This window comes from Lynx canadensis, chromosome A2 (genome assembly GCF_007474595.2).
Source record: "Lynx canadensis isolate LIC74 chromosome A2, mLynCan4.pri.v2, whole genome shotgun sequence".
NCBI classification, from domain to species: Eukaryota; Metazoa; Chordata; class Mammalia; order Carnivora; family Felidae; genus Lynx; species Lynx canadensis.
Window position 1 is genome coordinate 163,970,150 of NC_044304.2, and position 23,842 is coordinate 163,993,991.

The 23,842-nt window shown below is 37.7% G+C and overlaps 1 protein-coding gene across 6 annotated transcripts in view; it reads right to left on the reverse strand.

The window, feature by feature from the left end:
- The window catches only part of KMT2C (lysine methyltransferase 2C), a 286,865-nt gene that overhangs the window by 191,618 nt on the left and 71,405 nt on the right, over positions 1-23,842 (reverse strand). For all 6 annotated transcript variants that reach the window (XM_030308867.1, XM_030308865.1, XM_030308864.1 and 3 more), the window contains one exon: positions 17,666-17,754. In XM_030308867.1, the coding sequence (XP_030164727.1) occupies positions 17,666-17,754 (89 nt within the window). The remainder of the gene's footprint in view (positions 1-17,665; positions 17,755-23,842) is intronic.

The following is a 23,842-nucleotide window of genomic DNA, read 5'->3' on the forward strand; positions in this document are numbered from 1 at the left end:
TTAAAGACGAAATAAAAAAGTACATAGAAGCCAAGGACAATGAAAACATGAAGGTCCAAAACTTGTGAGATGGAGCAAAGGTGGTCATAGGAGGGAAGTATATAGTAATCCAGGCCTTCCCAAAGAAGGAAGAAATGTCTCAAATACACAAGCTAACCTTATACCTAAAAGAGCTGGAAAAAGAACAGCAAATATAGCCCAAAACCATCAGAAGAAGGGAAATAATAAAGATTACAACAGAAATCATGATAATGAAATACAAACAAACAGAAGAACAGATCAATGAAACTAGGAGCTGGTTCTTTGAAATAATTAACAATATTGATAAACCGCAGGCAGATTTATCAAAAAGAAAAAGGAAATGACCCAAATAATCACATATGAAAGAGGAGAGATCACAAGCAACACCACAGAAATACAAACAATTGTAAGAGAATACAATGAAAAACTATGTGCCAACAAACTGGGCAATCTGAAAGAAATGGAGAAATTCCTAGAAACTCACAAACTACCAAAACTGAAACAGGAAGAAAAAGACAATCTGAACAGACCCATCACCAGTAAAGAAATTGAATCGGTGATCAAAAATCTCCCAACAAACAAGAGTCCAGGGCTATATAGATTCCCAGGGGGAATTCTACCAGACATTTAAAGAATTAATACCTATTCCTTCATAGCAATTCAAAAAATAGAAATGAAAGGAAAACTTCCAAACTCATTCTATGAGGTCAGCATTACCTTGATTTCAAAACCAGACAAAGACCCCACTAAAAAGGAGAATTACAGACCAATTTCCATGGTGGACATCGATGCAAAAATCCTCAACAAGATACTAGCAAACTAAATTCAACAATATATTAAAAGAATTATTCACCATGATCAAGTGGGATTTATTCATCAGCTGCAGGGTGGTTCAATATCCATAAATCAATCAATGTTGACATCACATTAATAAAAGAAATCACATTAATAAAAGACGTGATACATCTTTCTTTTAATAAAAGAAATCTGCATCCATCTCTCAAAGGATGCAGAAAAAGCATTCGACAAAATACAGCATTCATTCTGGATGAAAAACCTCAAGAAGGTAGGTATAGAAGGAACATGTCTCAACATCATTCAGGCTATATACAAAAAAAGACGCACAGCTAATATCATATTCAATGGGGGAAAAACTGAGAACGTTCCCCCCCCAAGGTCAGGAACATGACAAGGATGTCCACTCTCACCACTGTTGTTCAAGACAGTAAGTCCTAGCCTAAGCAGTCTGACAACAAAAAGAAATAAAAGGCATCCAAATTGGCAAGGAAGATATCAAACTTTCACTCTTCACAGACAACATGATACTCTATATGGAAAACCCAAAAGACTCCACCAAAACAGTTAGAAATGATCCATGAATTCAGCAGCCACAGGATAAAAAATAATGTACAAAAATCAGTTGCATTTCTATATACCAATGATGAAGGAGCAGAAAGAGAAATCAAGGAATCAATTCCACATTAAGATTGCACCAAAAACCATAAAATACCTAGGAATAAACCTAACCAAAGAGGTAAAAGATCTGTATGCTGAAAACTATAGACAGCTTACGAAAGAAATTAAAGAAGACACACACAAAAAAAACAGAAAAACATTCCATGCTCATGGATTGGAACAACAGATATCATTAAAATGTCTATACTACCCAAAGCAATTTACACATGCAATGCAATCCCTATCAAAATAACACCAACATTCTTCACAGAGCTAGAACAAACAATTCTAAAATTTGTATCAACCAGAAAAGACCTCGAATAGCCAAAGTAATGTTGAAAAAGCAAAGCAAAGCCAGAGGCATCACAATTCTGGACTTCAAGTTCTATTACAAAGCTGTAGTCATCAAGATAATATGGTACTGGCACAAAAACAGACACATAGATCAATGGAAAAGAATAGAAGGCCCAGAAATAAACTCACAATTATATCAACTAATCTTCAACAGCACAAGAAAGAAAATCCAATGGGGAAAAGACAGTCTCTTCAGCAAATGGGGTTGAGAAAACTTGACAGCAACATGCAGAAGAATGAACCTGGACCACTTTCTTACACCATACACAAAAACGAACTCAAAATGGATTAAAGACTTAAATGTAAGACAGGAAACCACCAAAATCCTAGAGAAGAAAACAGGCAACAACCTCTTTGACCTCTGCTGCAGCAACTTCTTTCAAGACATATCACTGGAGACAAGGGAAACAAAAGCAAAAATGGACTGTTGGAACCTCATCAAGATAAAAAGCTCCTGCACAGTGAAGGAAACAATCAACAAAATGAAAAGGCAACTGACTGAATGAGAGAAGATACTGGCAAATGACATATCAGATAAAGGGTTAGTCTCCAAAATCTATAAAGAACTTATCAATCTCAACACCCATAAAACAATCCAGTGAAGAAATGGGCAAAAGACATGAACAGAACTTATCCAAAGAAGACATCTAGATGGCTAACACATGAAAAGATGCTCAACATCGCTCATCATCAGGGAAATACAAATCAACACCACAATGAGATACCACCTCACACCTGTAAGAATGGCTAAAATTAACAACTAAGAAAACAACAGATGTTGGCGAGGATGTGGAGAAAGGGGAACCCTTTTGCACTGTTGGTGGGAATGAAACTGGTGCAGTTACTCTGGAGAACAGTGTGAAGGTTTCTCAAAAAATTAAAAATAGAACTACCTCAAGACCCAGCAATTGCACTACTAGGCATTTATCCAAAGGATATAGGAGTGCTATTTCGAAGGGGCACATGCACCCCAATGTTTATAGCAGCGCTATCAACAATAGCCAAGGTACAGAAAGAGCTCAAATGTCTATTGACTGATGAATGGATTACAAAGATGTGGTATAAATATACAATGGAATATTACTCCATGATGAAAAAGAATGGAATCTTGCCATTTGCAACAATGCGGATGGAACTAGAATGTATGATGCTAAGCGAAATTAGTCAGAGAAAGACAGTATCATGACTTCACTCATAGGGAAAGGGAAGGAAAAATAAGATAAAAGCAGAGAGGGAGGCAATCTATAAGAGATTCTTAAATACAAAGAACAAACTGTGTGTTGCTGGAGGGGTATTAGGAGGGGGTATGGGCTAAATGGGTGATGGATATTAAGGAGCACACATGTTGGGATGAGCACTGTGTGTCCTAGGTAAGCGATAAATCACTAAATTCTACTCCTGAAACCATTAAAAAGAAGAAAAAGAAATAATAAAAATAACTAGTATTCAAACCTAGGGGACGCTAGAAATCATGTTAAAAGACGCACCAGCTTTAATCACTTTTTTTCATTAGTAATTAATGAAAACTAATTAAGTAAACATTTACTCCGTAAGTTAGAAAGGATATCCACAAAAATTCCTAAAGCTAACCTGACACAAATAAGTAAATTCAGCAAGATTGCAGAATACAAGGGGCGCCTGGGTGGCGCAGTCGGTTGAGCGTCCGACTTCAGCCAGGTCACGATCTCGCGGTCCGTGAGTTCGAGCCCCGCGTCAGGCTCTGGGCTGATGGCTCGGAGCCTGGAGCCTGTTTCCGATTCTGTGTCTCCCTCTCTCTCTGCCCCTCCCCCGTTCATGCTCTGTCTCTCTCTGTCCCAAAAATAAATAAACGTTGAAAAAAAAATTTTTTTAAAAAAATAAAAAATAAAAAAAAAAAAAAGATTGCAGAATACAAGGCAACCATATAAAAATAAGTCATATTTTTATATATTACCAATTACAAGTGGAAACCATTTTTTAATGTATCATTTACCATAGCTCCCCAAGAAATGAAATAATTAGTATAACTCGAACAAAAGATAAAGAGAATCTACATAAGAAAATTACAAAATGCCAATGAAATAAATCAAAAAACCCCATATGGAGAGACACGGCCAAGTTCATGTAATGGAAGACTACAGGCTTAACACAATTTCAGTTAAAATCCCAGCAGGATTATTTGTTTAAAAAAATTTTTTTAATATGTGGGAAGATGAAAGAAAAAATGGCTACAACAGTTTTGAAAAAGAATAAAGTTAGTAGAATAAAGTTCTAACACTTACAAAACTTATTTCTAGACAAAAGCCTATACGTGACTGTTCAGAGTTTTTCAGATAGCTAAAAAATGTAAACTGTCCAAATATCTTTCAATAGGTGGGTTATATTACAAATTGTGGTATATCTAAACAAAGTACTATCACTCAGCAATAAAAAGAACAATCTATATTGATACATATAATAACAACCTGGATGAATCTCAGAGATATTAAACTAAATGAAAGAAGCCAGTGTCAGAAGATTACATTTTGTATGATTTCATCTAGAATTTTTTAAAGATTTTTTTTAAAGCAATCTCTACATCCAAAATGGGGCTTAAACCCACAATCTCAAGATCAAGAGTTGCGTAATCCACCAACTGAGCCAGCCAGGCACCCTGATTTCATTTATAGGGCGTTCTCGGAGACAAAATTATAATGAAAGAGAACAAATCAGCAGATGCCAGGGTTTGAAAGAAGGGGATGAGATGTGACTTTAAAGAGACAGCACAGGGGCGCCTGGGTGGCGCAGTCGGTTAAGCGTCCGACTTCAGCCAGGTCACGATCTCGCGGTCCGTGAGTTCGAGCCCCGCGTCAGGCTCTGGGCTGATGGCTCAGAGCCTGGAGCCTGTTTCCGATTCTGTGTCTCCCTCTCTCTCTGCCCCTCCCCCCGTTCATGCTCTGTCTCTCTCTGTCCCAAAAATAAATAAACGTTGAAAAAAAAAATTTAAAAAAAAAAAAGACAGCACAAAGGAGTTGGGAGGTAATAGGAAAGGCAAAACAAAACCAACAATAACTTCTCAGGGTTTTCAGCAGTAAGCTTTGCTTCCAGATCTACCAGGCTTGTTCAAAAATCAAGATTAAATATCATGTCTCAAATAAACTACTGGGACCTCATCAAAATAAAAAGCTTCTGCACAGCAAAGCAAACAATCAGCAAAACTAAAAGGCAACCAATGGAATGGGAGAAGATACTTGCAAATGACATATCAGATAAAGAGTTAGTATCCAAAATCCAAAAAGAACTTAGCAAACTCAATACCCAAAAAACCAAATAATCCAGTGAAGAAATGGGCACAAGACATGAGTAGACACTTCTCCAAAGAAGACATCCAGATGGCCGACACACGAAAAAATGCTCAACATCACTCATCATCAGGGAAATACAAATCAAAACCACGATGAGATACGTATCACCTCACACCTGTCAGAATGGCTAACATTAACAACTCAGGCAACAACAGATGTTTGCGAGGATGCAGAGAAAAAGGATCTCTTTTGCATTGCTGGTGCAGCCACTCTGGAAAACAGTAGGGAGGATCCTCAAAAAACTAAAAATAGAACTACCCTATGACCCAGCAATTGCACTACTAGGCATTTATCCACGGGATACAGGTGTGCTGTTTCGAAAGGACACACGCACCCCCATGTTTCTAGCAGCACTATCGACAAGAGCCAAAGTATGGAAAGAGCCCAAATGTCCATCGATGGATGAATGGATAAAGAAAATGTGGTGTGTGTATATATATATATATACATATATATACATATATATATATATATATATACATACATACACACAATGGAGTATTACTCGGCAATCAAAAAGAATGAAATCTTGCCATTTGCAACTATGTGGATGGAACTAGAGGGTATTATGCTAAGTGAAATTAGTCAGAGAAAGACAAAAGTCATATGACTTCACTCATATGAGGACTTTAAGAGACAAAACAAATGAACATAAGGGAAGGGAAACAAAAATAATATAAAAACAGGGAGGGGGACAAAACAGAAGAGACTCATAAATATGGAGAACAAACTGAGGGTTACTGGAGAGGTTGTGGGAGGGGAGATGGTCTAAATGGGTAAGGGGCATTAAGGAATCTACTCCTGAAATCACTGTTCACTATATGCTAATTTGGATGTAAATTTTTTAAAAATAAAAAAAATTAAATAAAAAAAATAAATAACCCCTCCCCCCAAAAAAATCATGTCTAGACTACAGGTAAAATGTAATATCCACTAAAAATCTCTCCCCATAGAAGGTACAAACTGGCTATGTAAGAGAAATAGGCTTAACAAAGTCTAATGACCAAGGCAGAATTTCTGAAAAGGGGGAGTGCAGTAGGAATTCATAGAAAGAAAACAAGGGGTGATTCTTAGAAAAAGACTTGGGTAACTGAGATCGGTCTATCCAAAGTGAAAGCCAACACACAAGCTTGCACCCAGTTTGAATATGTTCTTCCTTCGTGAGAAATGAGATCCCCTAGGCAAGCCTCCAGTCTAGAATGAAGTAAGAGCTCTGGATAAAACTGTTAACAATGCAGTGTGAAGGTGTCATTTAACATAATATTAATTAAAAACATGGAAGGAAGGGGGTGCCTGGGTGGCTCAGCCGGTTAAGTGTCCAACTCCTGATTTCAGCGCAGGTCATGATCTCACAGTTCGTGAGACCGAGCCACACATCAGGCTCTGTGCTGACAGCAAGAAGCCTGCTTGGGATTCTCTCTCTCCCTCTCTCTCTGCAACCCCCCCACCCACCCACCAACTCACGCATACACACATGTTCACTCTTTCTCTCAAAGTAAATAAACTTAAAAAATGTTTTAATTAAAAAATAAATAATAAACAAACATGGAGGGAAGGATTCAAGCAAATGCTCACTGACTCTAAGTTCTTGAGAATGGAACTGATATATAAGGGATAATTTGAAAAAGTTCCCTCCAAACTCTAAATACTCTGTACAGCCTAGAGAGACTAACAAATCAAGTCAAAGTTCTACTAAAAAATGTAAAATTGGGCAGAGTACGACGATACCTACCAGGAGGCTGATGGGAACCTATTGGTCAAAAGGTACAAAGTTGCAGTTTTATATAGGATCAGTAAGTCTAGAGATCTAATGTACCAACCTCATTCCCATATAGTTAATAATACTGAGCTGAATACTAGAAATTTACTGAGAGTAGATTTCAGATCAAAAGAAAGTAGGAGACATTATATTAATTTCAGACACAGCAGACTTCATAGCAAGTGAAGTTATCAGGGACAAAGAGTATCATTACATAATGATAAAAGGGTCAATTCTCCAAGAAGACATAGTGATCCTTTACACATATGCACCTAACAACAGTGTCAAAATCTATGAAGCAAAAATTGATAGAACTAGAGACAAATATATAAATCCACTGTTATATATGAGGATGTTAACACCCAACTATCAAAAATAGATCCAGCCAAGTAGATAATCACTAAAGACATGGTTCAACCCAACACCACTATCAATCAACTGGATAAAACGGACATCTATAGACTACTTCATCCAATAACAGCAGACTACACATCCTTCTCCAGATCACATGGATAACACACCAAGAGACCACATTCTGGGACATAAAACACATTTAAAATAACAAAAATCATACAATGTCTGCCCTCAGACCACAGAGGGAATTAAACTGGAAAGACAGTTGGAAAATTCCAAAATATTTAAAGGTTAAAGAACATACTTCTACATAACACATGAATCAAATAAGAAATTTCAAGAGAATTTTAAATATTTTGAACTAAACAGTACTGAAAACACAACTTATTAAAATTTGTGAGATGCATTTAGTGCATCAAAGCAGTGCTTTGAGAGAAATTTATAGCATGGAATGTATATATTAGAAAAGATTTATAAGCAACCAATCAAACTAGAAAAAGGAAAGCAAATTAAATCCAAGTAAGCAGAAGATAGCAAATAATAATGAGAGCAGAAATCAATAAAACTTGAAACAGGAAATCAATGGAGAAAAATAATGAAACCAAAGAGCTGCTTCTTTGAAAAGATCAATAAAATCAGTAAGCCTCCAGCCAGGCTTATTGAAAGAAAAAAGGGGAGAGGACATAAATTATTAATATTAGAAATTAAAGAAAGAACCTCACTACAGGTCCTAAATACATTAAAAGGACAATAAAGGAATAAATTAACAATTCTGTGCCCACAAAATTGATAACCTAGATGAACTTCTTTGAAAGACACAATTTGCCAACACTCACCACAAGAAGAAACAATCTGAATATATCTATACCTGTTAAAGAAGTTGAATCAATAATTAATAACCTTATAAAACTGAGAGCACCCAGCCCTGATGGCTTCACTGGTGAATTCTACCAAACACTTAAGGAAGATATTATACTAAATCTCTACAATGTCTTCTGGAATACAGAAGCAAAGGAAACACTTCCTAACTCACTCTATTAGAACAGCATTACCTCAATGCCAAAAACAAAAACAAAGACATTGCAAGGAAACAAAACACAATAACAAAATCTACAGACCAGTATCCCTTAAGAACATAAATGCAAAAATCCTCAACAAAATATTAGCAAAGTGAATACAAAGACATACAAAAAGAATTATACACCACAACCAAGCAGAATTTATCCCAAGTAGGCAAAACTTGTTCAACATTGGAAAATAAATTAATGTAAAAAAAAGAAAATTAATGTAATTCATTGCATCTATAGGCTAAAAAAGAAAAACCACATAATCGTATCAGTAGATGCAGAGAAAGCATCAGACAAATCCAACACCCACTCATGATAAAAACTACTCTCAGTATACTAGAACTTCTTCAACTTAATAAAGAATATCTACAGGGGTGCCTGGGTGGCTCAGTTGGTAGAGCACTGGACTCTTGATTGCAGCTCAGGTCATGATCTCATGGTTCATGGAATCGAGCCCCACATCAGGCTGTGTGCTGACAATGCAGGGCCTGCTTGGGATACTCTCTCTCTCCCTCTCTGCCCCTCCCCCATTCTCATGCGCACTCTTAAAATAAGTAAACGTTAAAAAAATTAGTATCGGGGCGCCTGGGTGGCGCAGTCGGTTGGGCGTCCGACTTCAGCCAGGTCACGATCTCGCGGTCCGTGAGTTCGAGCCCCGCGTCGGGCTCTGGGCTGATGGCTCAGAGCCTGGAGCCTGCTAACGATTCTGTGTCCCCCTCTCTCTCTGCCCCTCGCCCGTTCATGCTCTGTCTCTCTCTGTCCCAAAAATAAATAAACGTTGAAAAAAAAAAATTAAAAAAAAAAAAATTAGTATCTACAAAAAAACAAAAAAAACCATACAGCAACACCATATTTAATGGTGAGAAACTAGAAACTTTCCCACTAAGATCAAAAAAAGGATGTCACCCTCTCACTACTCCTTTTCAACCTCTTATAAGAAGTTTTTATAGCTATTTGTACAAAGACCAGAACAGAAAATAAAAGGTATACTGATTGGGAAGGAAGAAAAAAAATGGTTTTTGTTCAAAGATGTCATGATCATTTATGTACAAAATCCAAAAGGATATGCAAAAACAAAAACCTTGGAACTAATAGGCAATTATAGCAAGGTTGCAAGATAACAAGGTTACTGTACAAAGTCAATCACTTTTACATACACTTTATATATATATATATATACATATATATATATACACACACACACACTTTTATATATATATATATACACACATATATAGTAATGAACAAGTAGAATGCGAATTTTTAATATCATTTATGTTAGCATCTCCCCAAAATCAAATACTTCTGTATAAGTCTAACAAAATACACATAAGATCTACATGATGAAAACTACAAAACTCTGATGAAGGAAAATAAAGAAGAACTAATAAATGGAGTTATTTCATATTCATGGATTGGAAGACTCAATATTGCTAAGATGTTTGTTCTTCCCCATTTTATCTATAGATTCAAGGCAGTCTTAATCAAAACCCCAGTAAGTTATTTTGTGGATATTGACAAACTGATTCTAAAATGTTTACAGAAAAGCAAAAGACTCAGATTAGCCAACAACATACTGATGAAGAACAAAGTTGGAGAACTGACTTCAAGACTTACTAGATAGCTACAGTAATCGAGAATGTATAATTTTGGCAAAAAAGTGAATACATTAGTAGTATGGTACAGAGAAGCCAGAAATAGACACAAATAAATACTTATCTGGTCATTAAGACAAGACGCAAAGACAATACAATGGAGAAGAAAAGTCTTTTTGAACAAATGATGCTGGAAAAACTTAACGCCTGTGCACACGCATGCACGCGCGCGCACACACACACACACACACACACAATCTCAACACAGACTATATACATCCTTCACAAACGTAAACATAAAACGGATCACAGACCTCAATGTTAAATGCAAAACTATAAAACTCTTAGAACATAGGAGACAATCTAGATGACCTTGGGTTTAGCAATGATTTTTTAGATACAAACCAAAGTCATGATACATGAAAGAAACAATTGATTAAAAGGACTTCGTTAAAATTAAAAGTTTCTACTCTGCTTAACACATTGACAAGAGAATAAGAACTTAAGCCACAGACTGGGAAAAGACACATCTTGATAAAGGACTCTTACCCAAAATATACAAAGAACTCCTAAAACACAACAATAAGAAAATTAACAACCTGATTAAAAAATGAGCTAATAAATTTAACAGACATCTCACCAAAGATATACAAATGGCAAATAACCATACTATAAGATGTTCCACGTGATATGTTATCGGGGAAATGTAAACTGAAATGGGAAACTATTACACACTTATTAGGATGGCCAAGAACAGACACATGAAAAGATGTTCGATATCACTCATCATCAGGGAAATACAAATCAAAGCCACACTGAGATATCACCTCACACTGGCCAGAGTGGTCAAAAAATGAACAAATCAGGAGACTACAGATGCCGGTGCAGATGTGGAGAAATGGGAACCCTCCTGCACTGTTGGTGGAATGCAAACTGGGGCAGCGGCTCTGGAAAACGGTGTGGAGGTTCCTCAAAAAATTAAAAATAGATCTACCCTATGACCCAGCAGTAGCACTGCTAGGAATTTATCCAAGGGATACAGGAGTGCTGATGCATAGGGGCACTTGTACCCCTATGCTAATAGCAGTGCTTTCAACAACAGCCAAATTATGGAAAGAGCCTAAATGTCCATCAACTGATGAATGGGTAAAGAAGATGTGGTTTATATATACAATGGAATACTACTTGGCCATGAGAGAGAATGAAATCCTGCCATTTGCAGCAATGCGGATGGAACTGGAAGGTATTAGGCTGAGTGAAATAAGTCAGTCAGAGAAAGACATATCATAGGTTTTCGCTCATACCTGGATGTTGAGAAACTTAACAGAAGACCATGGGGGAGGGGAAGGGGAAAAAATAGTTACAGAGAGGGAGGGAGGGAGGGAGGCAAACCATAAGAGACCCTTAAATACAGAGAACAGAGGGTTGATGGGGGTGCGGGAGAGGGGAAAATGAGTGATGGGCATTGAGGAGGGCACTTGTTGGGATGAGCGCTGGGTGTTTGTATGGAAGCCAATTTGACAATAAATTAAAAAAAAGAAGTTAGAGGAAGAGGAGGAAGAGGAGAATCAGGAACACTGACAACACCAAACGCTGGAGAGGACAGTGAGCAAAAGGAACTCCCATTCACGGCTGGTGGGAGTGCAAAATGGTACAGCCACTTTGGAAGACAGTTTGGCAGGGTCTTACAAAACTAAACATACTCTTACTCTTACCACATGATCCAGCAATCATGGTCCTTGGAATTTACCCAAAGGAGCTGAATACTTACTCACATTCACACAAAACCTGCATGTGGATGTTTCCAGTAGCTTTACTCATAATTGCCAAAACTTGGAAGCAACCACGATGTCCTTCAGCAGATGAATGGATAAACAAACTGTAGTACATCCCAACAACAAATATTATTTACTGCTAAAAAGAAACGAGTTCTCAAGTTATGAAAAGACATGCAGAAAAATTAAATGCATAATGCTCAGTGAAAGAGGTCAATCTGAAAAGGCTACATACTGTATGGTTCCAACTGTATGACATTCTAGAAAAAGCAGAACTATGTAGACAGTAGAAAGATCAGTGGTTGCGTTGGGTTAAAGGGGAGGGAGGGATGAACAGGCGGAGCACAGAGGGGCTTTAGGGGCGTGAAAATACTATATAACACTGTAATGACAGATACACAGCATTACACACTTGTCCAAACTCACAGAACATACAGCACGAAGAGGAAACTATGGGTGATAATGACGTATCAATGCAGCTCCATCACGTATAACAAATATACCATGCTGGTGTGGGGGTGTTGATAACGACAAAAGCTATGCATGTGCAAGGGCAGGAGGCACACAGGAAATACCCGTGCCTCCCACCCAATTTTGCTGTGAACCTGTAACTGCTCTAAAACTAACGTCTGCTGATAAAAATTATGCTAGAGGGAAACTGAAAGCATCGATGTGAACAAGGACTTATTTATAAGCACATGCATACACTCTCACATCTGTGTAGTAACTAATATCACTAAAATGGACTAACGTAACTAATTCTCGATAAAAAACAATACAATATGCATCCTTAGAGATAAAAATCTCTAATCCTACTCTCCACTAAAAAGAACTAGGAGTCCTTGGGGAACAGTCGATTTCATATCCTGGGACAGAGAAAATTAAAGACAGACCTGAAAAACACTGCTGCCAAAGAGCAATGAGCTTTGAAACATTTTGAGATGATACTGAAAAGGGCTTAGAAGCCAGCTGCAAAGGGGCTCCCACTAGCCAAACTACGACAACTTAAATAGTCAAAAGAAATTTTTAATTATAATTAGCTAAATCATAATTAACCAATTATAATTAACTAAAACAAGTTTGCAAAGCCCTGATTATGTAATGATTCTTCTCTTAAGTACCTTACACTTCATTCAGGTTGATTTTATTTACACAGGAAAAAGCAGACTAGTAACAAAAAACATAGGATTTTCTTAACATAAAAATGTAACAAACTGATCTGTGAAATTTCTTGCAACTTCCCCAATGGCCACTTGTAGGATACGCATTCCTACCACCTTACCCCACCCACACACAAACCCTCATACTCATTTTAATAAACACTCTTACATTACTATACATCATTAAACAGATGTACCAAGGCACAAAAGTCACAGATATAAGGGACTTTACAATAAACCTTGGGCCTTGAGACATGCACAGAGATAGTAAAGCCTTGCAGCCAACTCAAGTGTGGTTTTAAACTTATTAGAAACGCATGGAACCCTTCTCTTTGCTTGGGTTTATTTGTAGCTTAGTAGTTTTTGTTTTTTTAAGTTTTATTTATTTAAGTAATCTCTACACCCAACATGGGGCTCAAAACTGTGACCCCAAGACCAAGAGTCACATGCTCCTCTGACTGAGCCAGCCAGGCACCCCTGTAGCTTGGTAGTTTTAACAACTATTCTCTATTCTTTGCTTTACTAGTCTCCTTACCTTGTGTGTTCACTAAAGCAAGTGGACAAAGGTCTTTCCAAGCACAAAGACAGCAAAAACTAACTCACTTGATTTTATTTAACTTTAGTATAAAGGCCAGAATAAGAAAAATACCCCGCTCCTGTTAAAACATTTTACTAAATTTTATTTGCCTTGATGTCTCATAAGAGATAGCATAAGAAGACAGTCTATTTGTGGGGCTTACTACTCTAAACATAAGAAAACATTAAATGTTAGAATTTTAGCTTCGTGGTGATGTTCTAAGTATAGCACTAGCTTAGAAATACAAGAGAAACTGTAAGAATGCAACACTCGTTCTATTAGTGAACTAAAGCCTACTATGTGTCTGGGAGTATTCTAGGCACTGGGAATAAATCCATGAACAAGCCAAATCCCTAACCTTGGGAAGCTTACAGTCGAGTGTGGAAGACACACAATAAACCACTATCTAATACTATGTCCTATCTGTTTAAATACTAAGAAGAAAAGTAAAGGAGAAAAGGACAGAGTGACAAGCGTTAGACAAGTTGGCCAAGAAACGCCTGTCTGAGAAGAGAGCAAATGAGCGGAGACCTGAAGGAAGCCAGACAATAATCAGTATGAATATCTAGGAAGGGGGGGGGGGGGTTCTAAGCGGATGTAAAGTGTAAAAGCCTGTTAAAGGAATTGGTTAGTGGCCTCTGGGAATAGCAAAAAGGCCAGTACGGCTGGAGCCCAATGAGCAAGGGGGAAAGTAGATGTCATTGGACAGGTAGCCAAAGTCAGGCTAGTACAGGGTGAAAACCATGATATAGGAGCTTTGCATTTTATTCTAAGTTTCACTGGAGGCTCTGTATGGTTGACAGAGGGAAGTAAAAGACCCTGAGTTTGGCCTGAAAAGATCCCTGGCTGTTCTGTGGACAAGACAAGACTACAATGAAGAGCAAAAGCAAGGAGACAGGAAGCTCCTGGAGCCACCCACACAAGCAGTGCTGGCGGACAGTAGAGACAGAGGTGGAAAGCGTCTGAAATAGGATCTATCATGAAGGTGCAGACCAAAGACTTTCGGATGGGCTCCATATTTTTTAGCCTGAAAGATGCATGATGTCATGCAAGGAGATGGAAACACCGGAAGAGAAGGTTTCAGGATAACAAAAAAATAGCACTGCACAGGACACCTTAAGTTTAAGATCCTCTTTAGACATCTAAGAGCGGATGTTAAGAAGAAAGCTAAAGATACAGGCTGTGCTCAAAGCAAGAAAAGAGCCGATAATATAATTTTTGGAATGAAGAGCACATAGATAATATGTAAAGCAACTAAACTGAAGGTGAGCAACAGACAATGAAGAGAGACCAGCGATGCAGGAAAATAGCCAAAGAATGTGGTGTCCTGAAAGTGAAGCGAAAAAACAGTCACTACTGAAAGCGGTTAGCTGTGTGAAACGTCACTGAATAGGACACTGTGTGAAGGCAGACAAAGACTAAAAGCTGGCTGCGGCAGTATGAGATCACGGGCAACACCGACAAGAACAATCTCCAACAAGTGGGGGGGGAGAAAGCCCGCCGGGGAGGAGGGTCATGAGAAAGTGGTCAAAATGAGCAGCAGACAGAAGTATAGACAACTCCTTCACGGACTTTTCCTATAAAGGTGAGTAAAAAATCAGGGGGGGCGCCTGGGTGGCTCGGTTGGTCGAGCGTCCGACTTCGGCTCAGGTCATGATCTCACGGTTCGTGGGTTCGAGCCCTGCATTGGGCTCTGTGCCGACAGCTCGGGGCCTGGAGCCTGCTTCGGATTCTGTCTCCCTCTCTCTCTCTGCTCCTCCCCGGCTCACACTCTGTGTGTCTCTCAAAAATAAATAAACATTAAAAAGTTTAAAAAAAAAAAAAAAGGCAACATAGTACCTGGAAAGGGACCTCTGATCAAGGGAGGCTGTTTGTGTTCAGGAAAGGCAATACTGCAGCACGTTCAAATGCTAATGGAAATGATTCGCTGAGACAGGAAACGCATGATGCAAGAAGCCAAGGAAAAGGAGGGTGCAAGGTCCCTATGAGAGGAAGACAGAGAATCCAGGACATGCAGCAGAGCTGACCTTTGATAACCAGACGTTTCACCCCTAAATTTTAACAGTAGTGAAGGTAAAATACATGGAATGGACTGCAAGCGGGAAAGAAGATGCGATGGCGGGTAAGTAGAGCATTTCTTCCCTGGTTACCTCTATTTTTTTTTCCATTGAAATAAGCAAGATCATCAATAATTTAAGAATGAAAAATGGGAAGAGGTGTTAGAAGTTTGAAAAGAGAAGAGAAGGTGATGAAAGAATCATCACTGATACTGGGAGAGGAAATTTCTAAGTACACGTGGAATGAGTGTAGGGTAGCAATCATACGCACTTGAGATTTGAAGTCATAAATTTAAAATGAAACCAGTGACCAAGTTTATGTTTTTCTCCAGCCATTTTCAGCTGCTACATTGCAGAATTTAGGTTTTGTAATAAAAGGAAACCAATCGGAGGGTGGTAAAGTTAAAGTTGAGACGATGACTCCAACAATGGGTCACAAACTCGGAGCTAGAGGAGGAGGGTAACAACCCATCGCTAAGATCACTGGGTTGGAGGACTCGATATGGTTGAAGAATTATGATGTGAGAATACTGGGAGAAAACGAGCTGGAAAAAGAAGGGGTAGCAGTCAGAGGGTTAGGACAGTTGATGCCGACATTCTGGAAGTGAAACAGCAATCCTGATAACAAGCGAGACGACAATGGCTAATAATGTAGGACCTTCTAAAAAAAATTTTTTTTTTCAACGTTTATTTATTTTTGGGACAGAGAGAGACAGAGCATGAACGGGGGAGGGGCAGAGAGAGAGGGAGACACAGAATTGGAAACAGGCTCCAGGCTCCGAGCCATCAGCCCAGAGCCTGACGCGGGGCTCGAACTCCCGGACCGCGAGATCGTGACCTGGCTGAAGTCGGACACTTAACCGACTGCGCCACCCAGGCGCCCCTAATGTAGGACCTTCTTATGGCCCTACATTAAGAGGACTGAGGTGGGTTGCAGAATAGGAACTTTAAGGAAATCCAGGAGCCAAGAGGTCTGGGTACTGAATAGATTATTAAAATCACAATGGGAGGAGCAGGGGAAAGGAGAAAGGCAGATGCTAAATTTTTAGAGAATGAGGGAAAGTACTCGGGAAGACTGCTGTTAAATGCCCAAAATGGGGCCTGTGGCACAGTCTGGTAGCACTGGTTTAAAGCAACTCATAAGCAATCGCTATGCTGAAAAATGTCACTTAAGACTTCAAAAAGACCTTCCGCTAGAAAGTAACAGTATACAGTACAGAAAAAATTTTAGGAAAAAAATCCTGAAAAGTAACTGGTGGGGCACTTATATAAATTCAAATTTAAACCAATGTGGTAACAAATCCGCAGCAAAATGGCAAAATGTGGAACTGTGCATTCCAAGCTACAGCCGGAACTCTACCTACTGAGACCCTACTGGAAAAGAAAGAGGGATGAGAACTGGAGAACACATGAAGGCCTTCCAAGAATTACAGCTGCAGAGCGCCAACACACTGGCGAAGTATCTTACGGAAAATTGTGTTTCAAGATACAGCAATTTCTAACTTTTCTCTAAAAACTGTATGACATTCTGTGAGCAACAGAAAGACAAAATTCAACTTCAGAGAAAAAGCCGATCACTATGTCTAAACTCTATCAAACAACGGTTAAAAACCACTGCCAACGAGAGACCATCTCACATAGATGCCTTCTGAATACAATATGAAACCTCGTCCTTTTGACATTTTAAATCACTAACTCTATAAATTTTGGAAGTATCTTCCCTTTGCAGATCCACAATACACATTAGCTTCTTTAAGGCACCTAAACGTCCAAAAGACCAGAAAGCATTTGGTCTGGTTCAACCCAGCATTTCACAATACCATTAGTTAATGGGGCATATTTTTCCCCTCACACATATACTAACACAATAAGCTTCAAACAAACGCTGGGTGGTTCATAAAAGAAATATACTACAAATTATCAAACTGATGACCTGGAACTACTGCTTAACCCAGTTTTAATTTTGCTTCAATAGAAACATTTCTCTATAGATATTAAATACTTTCCACTAAATCAGCACTGTCAGGAAAAAAAGAGAACTCAGTTTTTTCACTGTCATAACCTATCAAACTACTTCAACAGATGTAAATTTTAGAACTCAGTATACAGACAAATGCTAATTGTGCAAATTATGATGTACATTTTTAAAATTCTGTTAAGTTTGATACCTGTTTCCACAATATTTTCTGTTTCTGTTGTCTCCAGTCCATCCATGCTGTCCTCATCTTCCACTGTAATTTTTCCTCTACTTCGAGGCCTATATAGAAATAAATACATAGAATTATAAATGTTAAGGCTTATAATTATATTTAACATACATAAAAAGTTGAAGGTATACAAAATCAAACAATTTAGGCAATTTTAACTACATTATACCATATCAAATGGCAAATATAACACTTTAGAGTCATTTCTCCTTCAAACCCAGCCCTTCCTTACACAAATGTGAATACAGCCCAGAATGATAATATTTTGTCATCACAACTCACTTTTTAAAGTATTCTTTATTTTAGGCCCTGTTCCTCTCTTGAGCTGACCGTGAGATGACCCTCTGTCTATACGAGGAGTTTTTTAACCACCTAATGAACTTGAACTTCTTTTCAAAGTTCATACACCAGGTTACATACCTCTCTACCTGGTGAAATTGAGTAGTGATGCCCAGAGAAGCGTATTTTTAAGATGCTTCCATACATAAAAGTGATGCAGACCCTTGCAAACCACTCAAAAAATAATAATAAATTCTGTAAATGTTGAACATAATCTAATCACACACACCTTACAAATGTGGTGCAACTTAATTTACAAAATTCACTTCAGTAAAGTAAAATAAACGCAAGAGTCATGAAAAAGTGAGTCTTTGACTTAATGCAATTTAAAAAAAATGCCTTTAAATTTTGTGAAGTCTCAGAAATTAAGGACAGATATTAGTCCAAAAAAATCCACTTTTTTAACACATAAAATAAGAAAAACAAGAAATTATACATTTTTAAAACTTAGAAATTGACAGCAGTATTCAATTTCAGAGCTTTAAATTATTTCATTACTCAAAAAGTCACAAAACTCACTATTTAAGATGAAAAACACTCAAAAGAGTAGAAAACAATAAAGGATTAATAATAAGAAAAAACTAAACAAAAGCTTTTTTAAACAATAGAAAAATTAAAACAATAGAAAATAGAAAATTTAAATAGGAAATCTGGGGCGCCTGGGTGGCGCAGTCGGTTAAGCGTCCGACTTCAGCCAGGTCACGATCTCGCGGTCCGTGAGTTCGAGCCCCGCGTCGGGCTCTGGGCTGATGGCTCGGAGCCTGGAGCCTGTTTCCGATTCTGTGTCTCCCTCTCTCTCTGCCCCTCCCTCGTTCATGCTCTGTCTCTCTCTGTCCCAAAAATAAATTAAAAACGTTGAAAAAAAAAATTTTTTTTTAAAAATAAATAGGAAATCTACTTAAATCTTTCTTTTAAATGATATTAATCAAAAACAATAAAAGAGATGTAACATGAGAATTTTTTTAAGTTAAAGCAATCAAAGTCTAAATGATTTTCGATATGAACTATTGCAAATTGTCAAAAGGTCACTCCTACCCACAAAAGACTTTAAAAGAAAACACTTGGAACCAAAATCCTAACAAATATATCTACAAACTATGGTTGGGGAAGAAAAAAAAAAAAAAAAACTAAGTAAAATAATAGTAAATATCACCAAAATGAAAGTATGACTTAATATTAGAAAGAAAGTATGATTTAATATTAGAAATTAGCTAATACAACAGATCAAGCAGCCAAAACAGCATCGTTTCAAACTTCATGAGGGAAGGGGAAAGAAACAGAACTAAGTAAGAAACCACATGGACTGGGTAAGAAGGTGACTGGGGCTAAAGGATTCCAAGGTTCATTTTAGGGCTCATGGAAAAAGGGAAAGGATATTTAGCTTTAGAATTTATTAAGTAGTTATGTTTAAATTTAAAAGAAAACTTTACAACAAAGGGGAAAGAAGAGATGAGGAACATTTGACCAAACCAAAATGGGCCAAAGGAAAAATAAAACAATATGTAATAGACAGAAAATAAAGTAACAAGATAAAAATTAAATACAAATGTAAGTTTTCACAGTAAATGTAAGTGGCTTAAACTTGGCTGCCATTATTTAATAATAAAAAGATTAATTTACCAAGATACCTCAACAGAACTTCTCACATTTTATAAAGCAAACATTTACACATCAAAGAGGAACTGATAGATTCACAATCATTATGAAAAATGTTCACATCCCACTCTCAGAAATGGAGATGAAGTATAGCTAGAAACATCTTTAAACAATTACTCGGACAACATATTTAACAAGCATCATTAGATGATTCGATCAATCCTCCTGTGTCTGGCTCTGTTAAAATACAGGATACAGGGTTAAACAACAAAATCTCTGTCTTCACTAAACCACATTCTAGTGAGAAGAAATATGTTACTCTTCTAAACAAACAAACAAAAAATACATATAACATCAAGATAATATGAAGGAAAACTATAAAGCAAAAAATGAGGGACTAACTACAATTGTAATTAAGATAGAGGCGCCCGGACGCGCAATTAGCGTCCCACTTCTGCTCAGATAATGATCTTGCAGTTCGTGAGTTCAAGGCCCGAGTCGGGCTCTGTGCTGACAGCTCAGACCCTGGAGCTTGCTTGGGATTCTGTATCTCTGTATCTCTGTATCTCTCTCTCTCTCTCTCTCTCTGCCCCTCCCCTGCTCTGTCTCTCTCTCTCTCTCTCTCTGCCCCTCCCCTGCTGTCTCTCTCTCTCTCTCTCAAAAATAAACATTTAAAAATTTTTTAAAAAGAATTATAAAGATATTCATAAAATAAACTTTACAAAATAAAATTTTCTGTAAAGAGACAGTTCAGTAGAGACCTGAGGTACAACAGGAAGCAAACCACACAGATAGCTGGGAAAAGAGCACTACAGTAGAAGGAAGAGGTAAATGCAAAGCTACTGACATTAAGAGTATGTGAGGGTTGGAAGAAGAGCAAAAATACACTGTGGCTGGAACAGAGTAAGTGAGAAGGGCAGTAAGGAGATAGAAGGTCAAAGAATTTTCTTAATAAAAGGAATCTGCTTTTGTAGAAACCTATAGACAAATATAAGGACTATATACAGAGAGATTGGAAATTCTTGAAATTATCCCAACATAACTGCTACAATGGAATAGACAGTAAGAAACTAGTTCAAGAGATACTATGGAGGCAGAATTTTAATCTTTCCTTTATGATTCCTCATGATTATGAATACTCATTGTTAAAGAAATTGAAACATGATGACTTAGCTGGTTTTGTCATTTAATCTTCCAAACCAGTGTTTTGCTCTGTTTTATGTTTCTTTCTCCACTTTCCTGACCATTGCTATTTTTTGTTTTCTGGCACAATTGGCTTTATTTCAAATTTGTTTTATCTAGAAGGGGGGGGGGGGGGGGAGTGTGTGTGCGTGCATGAGTGTGTGAGTGTGTGTGTGTGTGTGTGTGTGTGTGTCAGCTTTCTATATTGTGGTATTCCTCAAATAGAAATTTTTAATTTTTGCCTTGCTTTCTTTTCCTTACTTCTCTTAATTCTTGGTTTTGGCACCAATAAGGCATGCTTTTTACATTCACCAATCCATCACAATTCTTTTCCTTCTGTTCAATGGACCAACTTATCAACATTATGTAATTTTTAAATTTCCCATATTTCCTTTATATTTCTTTTTCTTTTTTATTTTTATTTTTTAATGTTTATTCAGTTTTGAAAGAGAGCAAGCAGGGGTAGGGCAGAGAGAGAGGGAAACACAGAATCCGAAGCAGGCTCCAGGCTCAGAGCTGTCAGCACAGAACCTGACTAGGGCTCCAACTCATGGACTATGAGATCATGACCTGAGCTGAAGTTGGACGCCCAACCCACTGAGCCACCTAGGCACCCCTCCTTTATGTTTTTCTATTGCTGCTCACTGGCTTCTGGTATGATTTTTCTGACTAATCAAATGCTAAATTTATTTTTTTCTGAATGCAAAAGATAATGGCCGTACTTTGTCAAAGCCGTATCACTGAAAAATAGATGCTAACGTTTTATATTTCCATATTGCTTTCAGATGTTCCCAGTTTTGGTTTTTAATAGAACTTTGAAGTCTAATTACATATGGTAACATAAAAATTATTTATTTTAATTTTTCTCTGGCTTTTCTTCCCTCTTCTCTTTTTCTTTTGTATCTATTAGCCCTTTTATTGTAGTTTTGATTCACTCTGTTGCAAAGAAATTTGAAGTAAATAACAGCACTAACTAAAGAAAAATTTCCACCAAAAATCCAATGTTCCATATTAATACTATGAATTAAAACTCATTTAAGTTCCTAAAATAATACAGCAGACTTCTATTTAAAGCCACACGGGAGTAAGAAGGTTCAAATTACCCTCCAGCCATAAACAGCTAGAAAACCAGACAGACTATAGGAAACAACCATGACTAGACATTAAACAAAAGGGAGGGACAGAACTGTAATCCCTGGACAGCAGGAAAGAAACAAGGTGAACCCTACTATCACAAAGCCTTTCTTTTTTACTTTTCTAAAACTTTGTTTGTTTGTTTGTTTGTTTAATCTCACCCAATGTGGGGCTCAAACTCACAACTCTGAGATCAAGACTCACATGCTCTTCACACTGAGCCAGCCAGGCACCCCACATCACAAAGGCTTTCTGCATGGAGTTAATGTACAAACTACAGCACAGAGAGGGGAACTCAGAGACTGGCAATTTTGCGGAAATGGGGACATCACCTGTTCTGGAGGCTAGAAATTGTGGAACAGAGTACACAAGAGGAAGGAGTTGTACAGGGAAATAGATCCAGACATCTGCATAAGGGTACCCTTAAGTTTTTATCTGAATACTTTTATCTGAATACCAATCTGTTTAAAAGTGGAGTAAAACCCCAAAAGGCTGAACAAGAACAAGTTCCAAGGAAAGATGAGAGCACAGCTGCAACACAAGTCCCAGAGCTCCCAGAGCCAGGAATCAGTCGTATTCCCTCCAGCCAGAGTGCCAACACCTCACTGACTATATTAACACATTCAAAACATGCCTTTAAAATTAGGGCTGGGGTGCCTGGGTGGCTCATCTGGTAAAGTGTCCAACTCTTGATCTCAGCTCAGGTCTTGATCTCAGGGTCCTGAGTTCAAGCCCCACATTGGGCTCTGCACTGAGCATGAAGCCTACTTAAAAATAAGTAACAAAAACAAACAAATAAAAGTAATGTTAAATGAAGCCTACAACACATTATCTTCTAGACCATCCCTAAGAAAGCTAACAAGTAAGTCTCAATAATCAAAATTTTCCAAAACTAACTTTAAAACAAAGTTCAACATTTGTTTTACAACAAATCTAGCTCAACAACAACAACAAAAAAAAAACAATAGCAACAACAAAAATCATAAAGTATGGCATCCAATGAAAATGTACCAAGTATACAGAGAAGCAGGAAAATGTGAGTCTCAACCAGGAGAAAATATAAAAATAAAAACAGAAAACAATGGAGTTAATAGAAGGGACAACCACAGATATTAAATCAGCTATTATCAATATGCGTCATATGCTTACGAATGAAATAGAAAATGAGGGGCCCTGGGGTGGCTCAGTGGGTTAAGCATCCCACTCTTGATATTAGCTCAGGTCGTAATTTCCCAGTTGTGGGATGGGGCCCCATGCCAGGCTCTGCACTGAGCCTCGAGCCTGCTTGGGATTCTCTCTCTCCCTTTCTGCCCCTCTCCCCACCAAATAAATAAACATTTTATTAAAAAAGAATGTAAAAGATGGGACCCTGGGTGGCTCAGTCAGTTGAACATCTGACTTCGGCTCAGTTCATGATCTCGTGGTTTGTGAGTTCAAGCCCCACATCAGGCTCTGTGCTGACAGCTCGGAGCCTGGAGCCTGCTTCCGATTCTGTGTGTCCCTCTCTCTTTGCCCCTCACCCACTCATGTTCTGTCTCTCTCTCTCCCTCTCAAAAGTATAACTAAACATTAAAAAATATAATAAAAAAAAACCTGGATCAAGATATCTGTATGTGAAACAATAAAAAGGGATGGAAATGCTAAGTATGTGAATATATAAAAGATATTTTCCTCATTTTTAATCTTTTTAAAAGTTAATGGTTTAAAGCAAAAATTACAATTTATTGTGGGGTTCATAACACATATAAAATCAAACAGTTTGGCAACAATATTTCAAAACCTAGGAGGGCAAAACTGAAAATATACTGGTACACAGTCTTATGCTGCATCTGCAGTGATAAAATGTTACCTGAAAGCAGATGCTGATAAGTTAAAAATGTATAATGT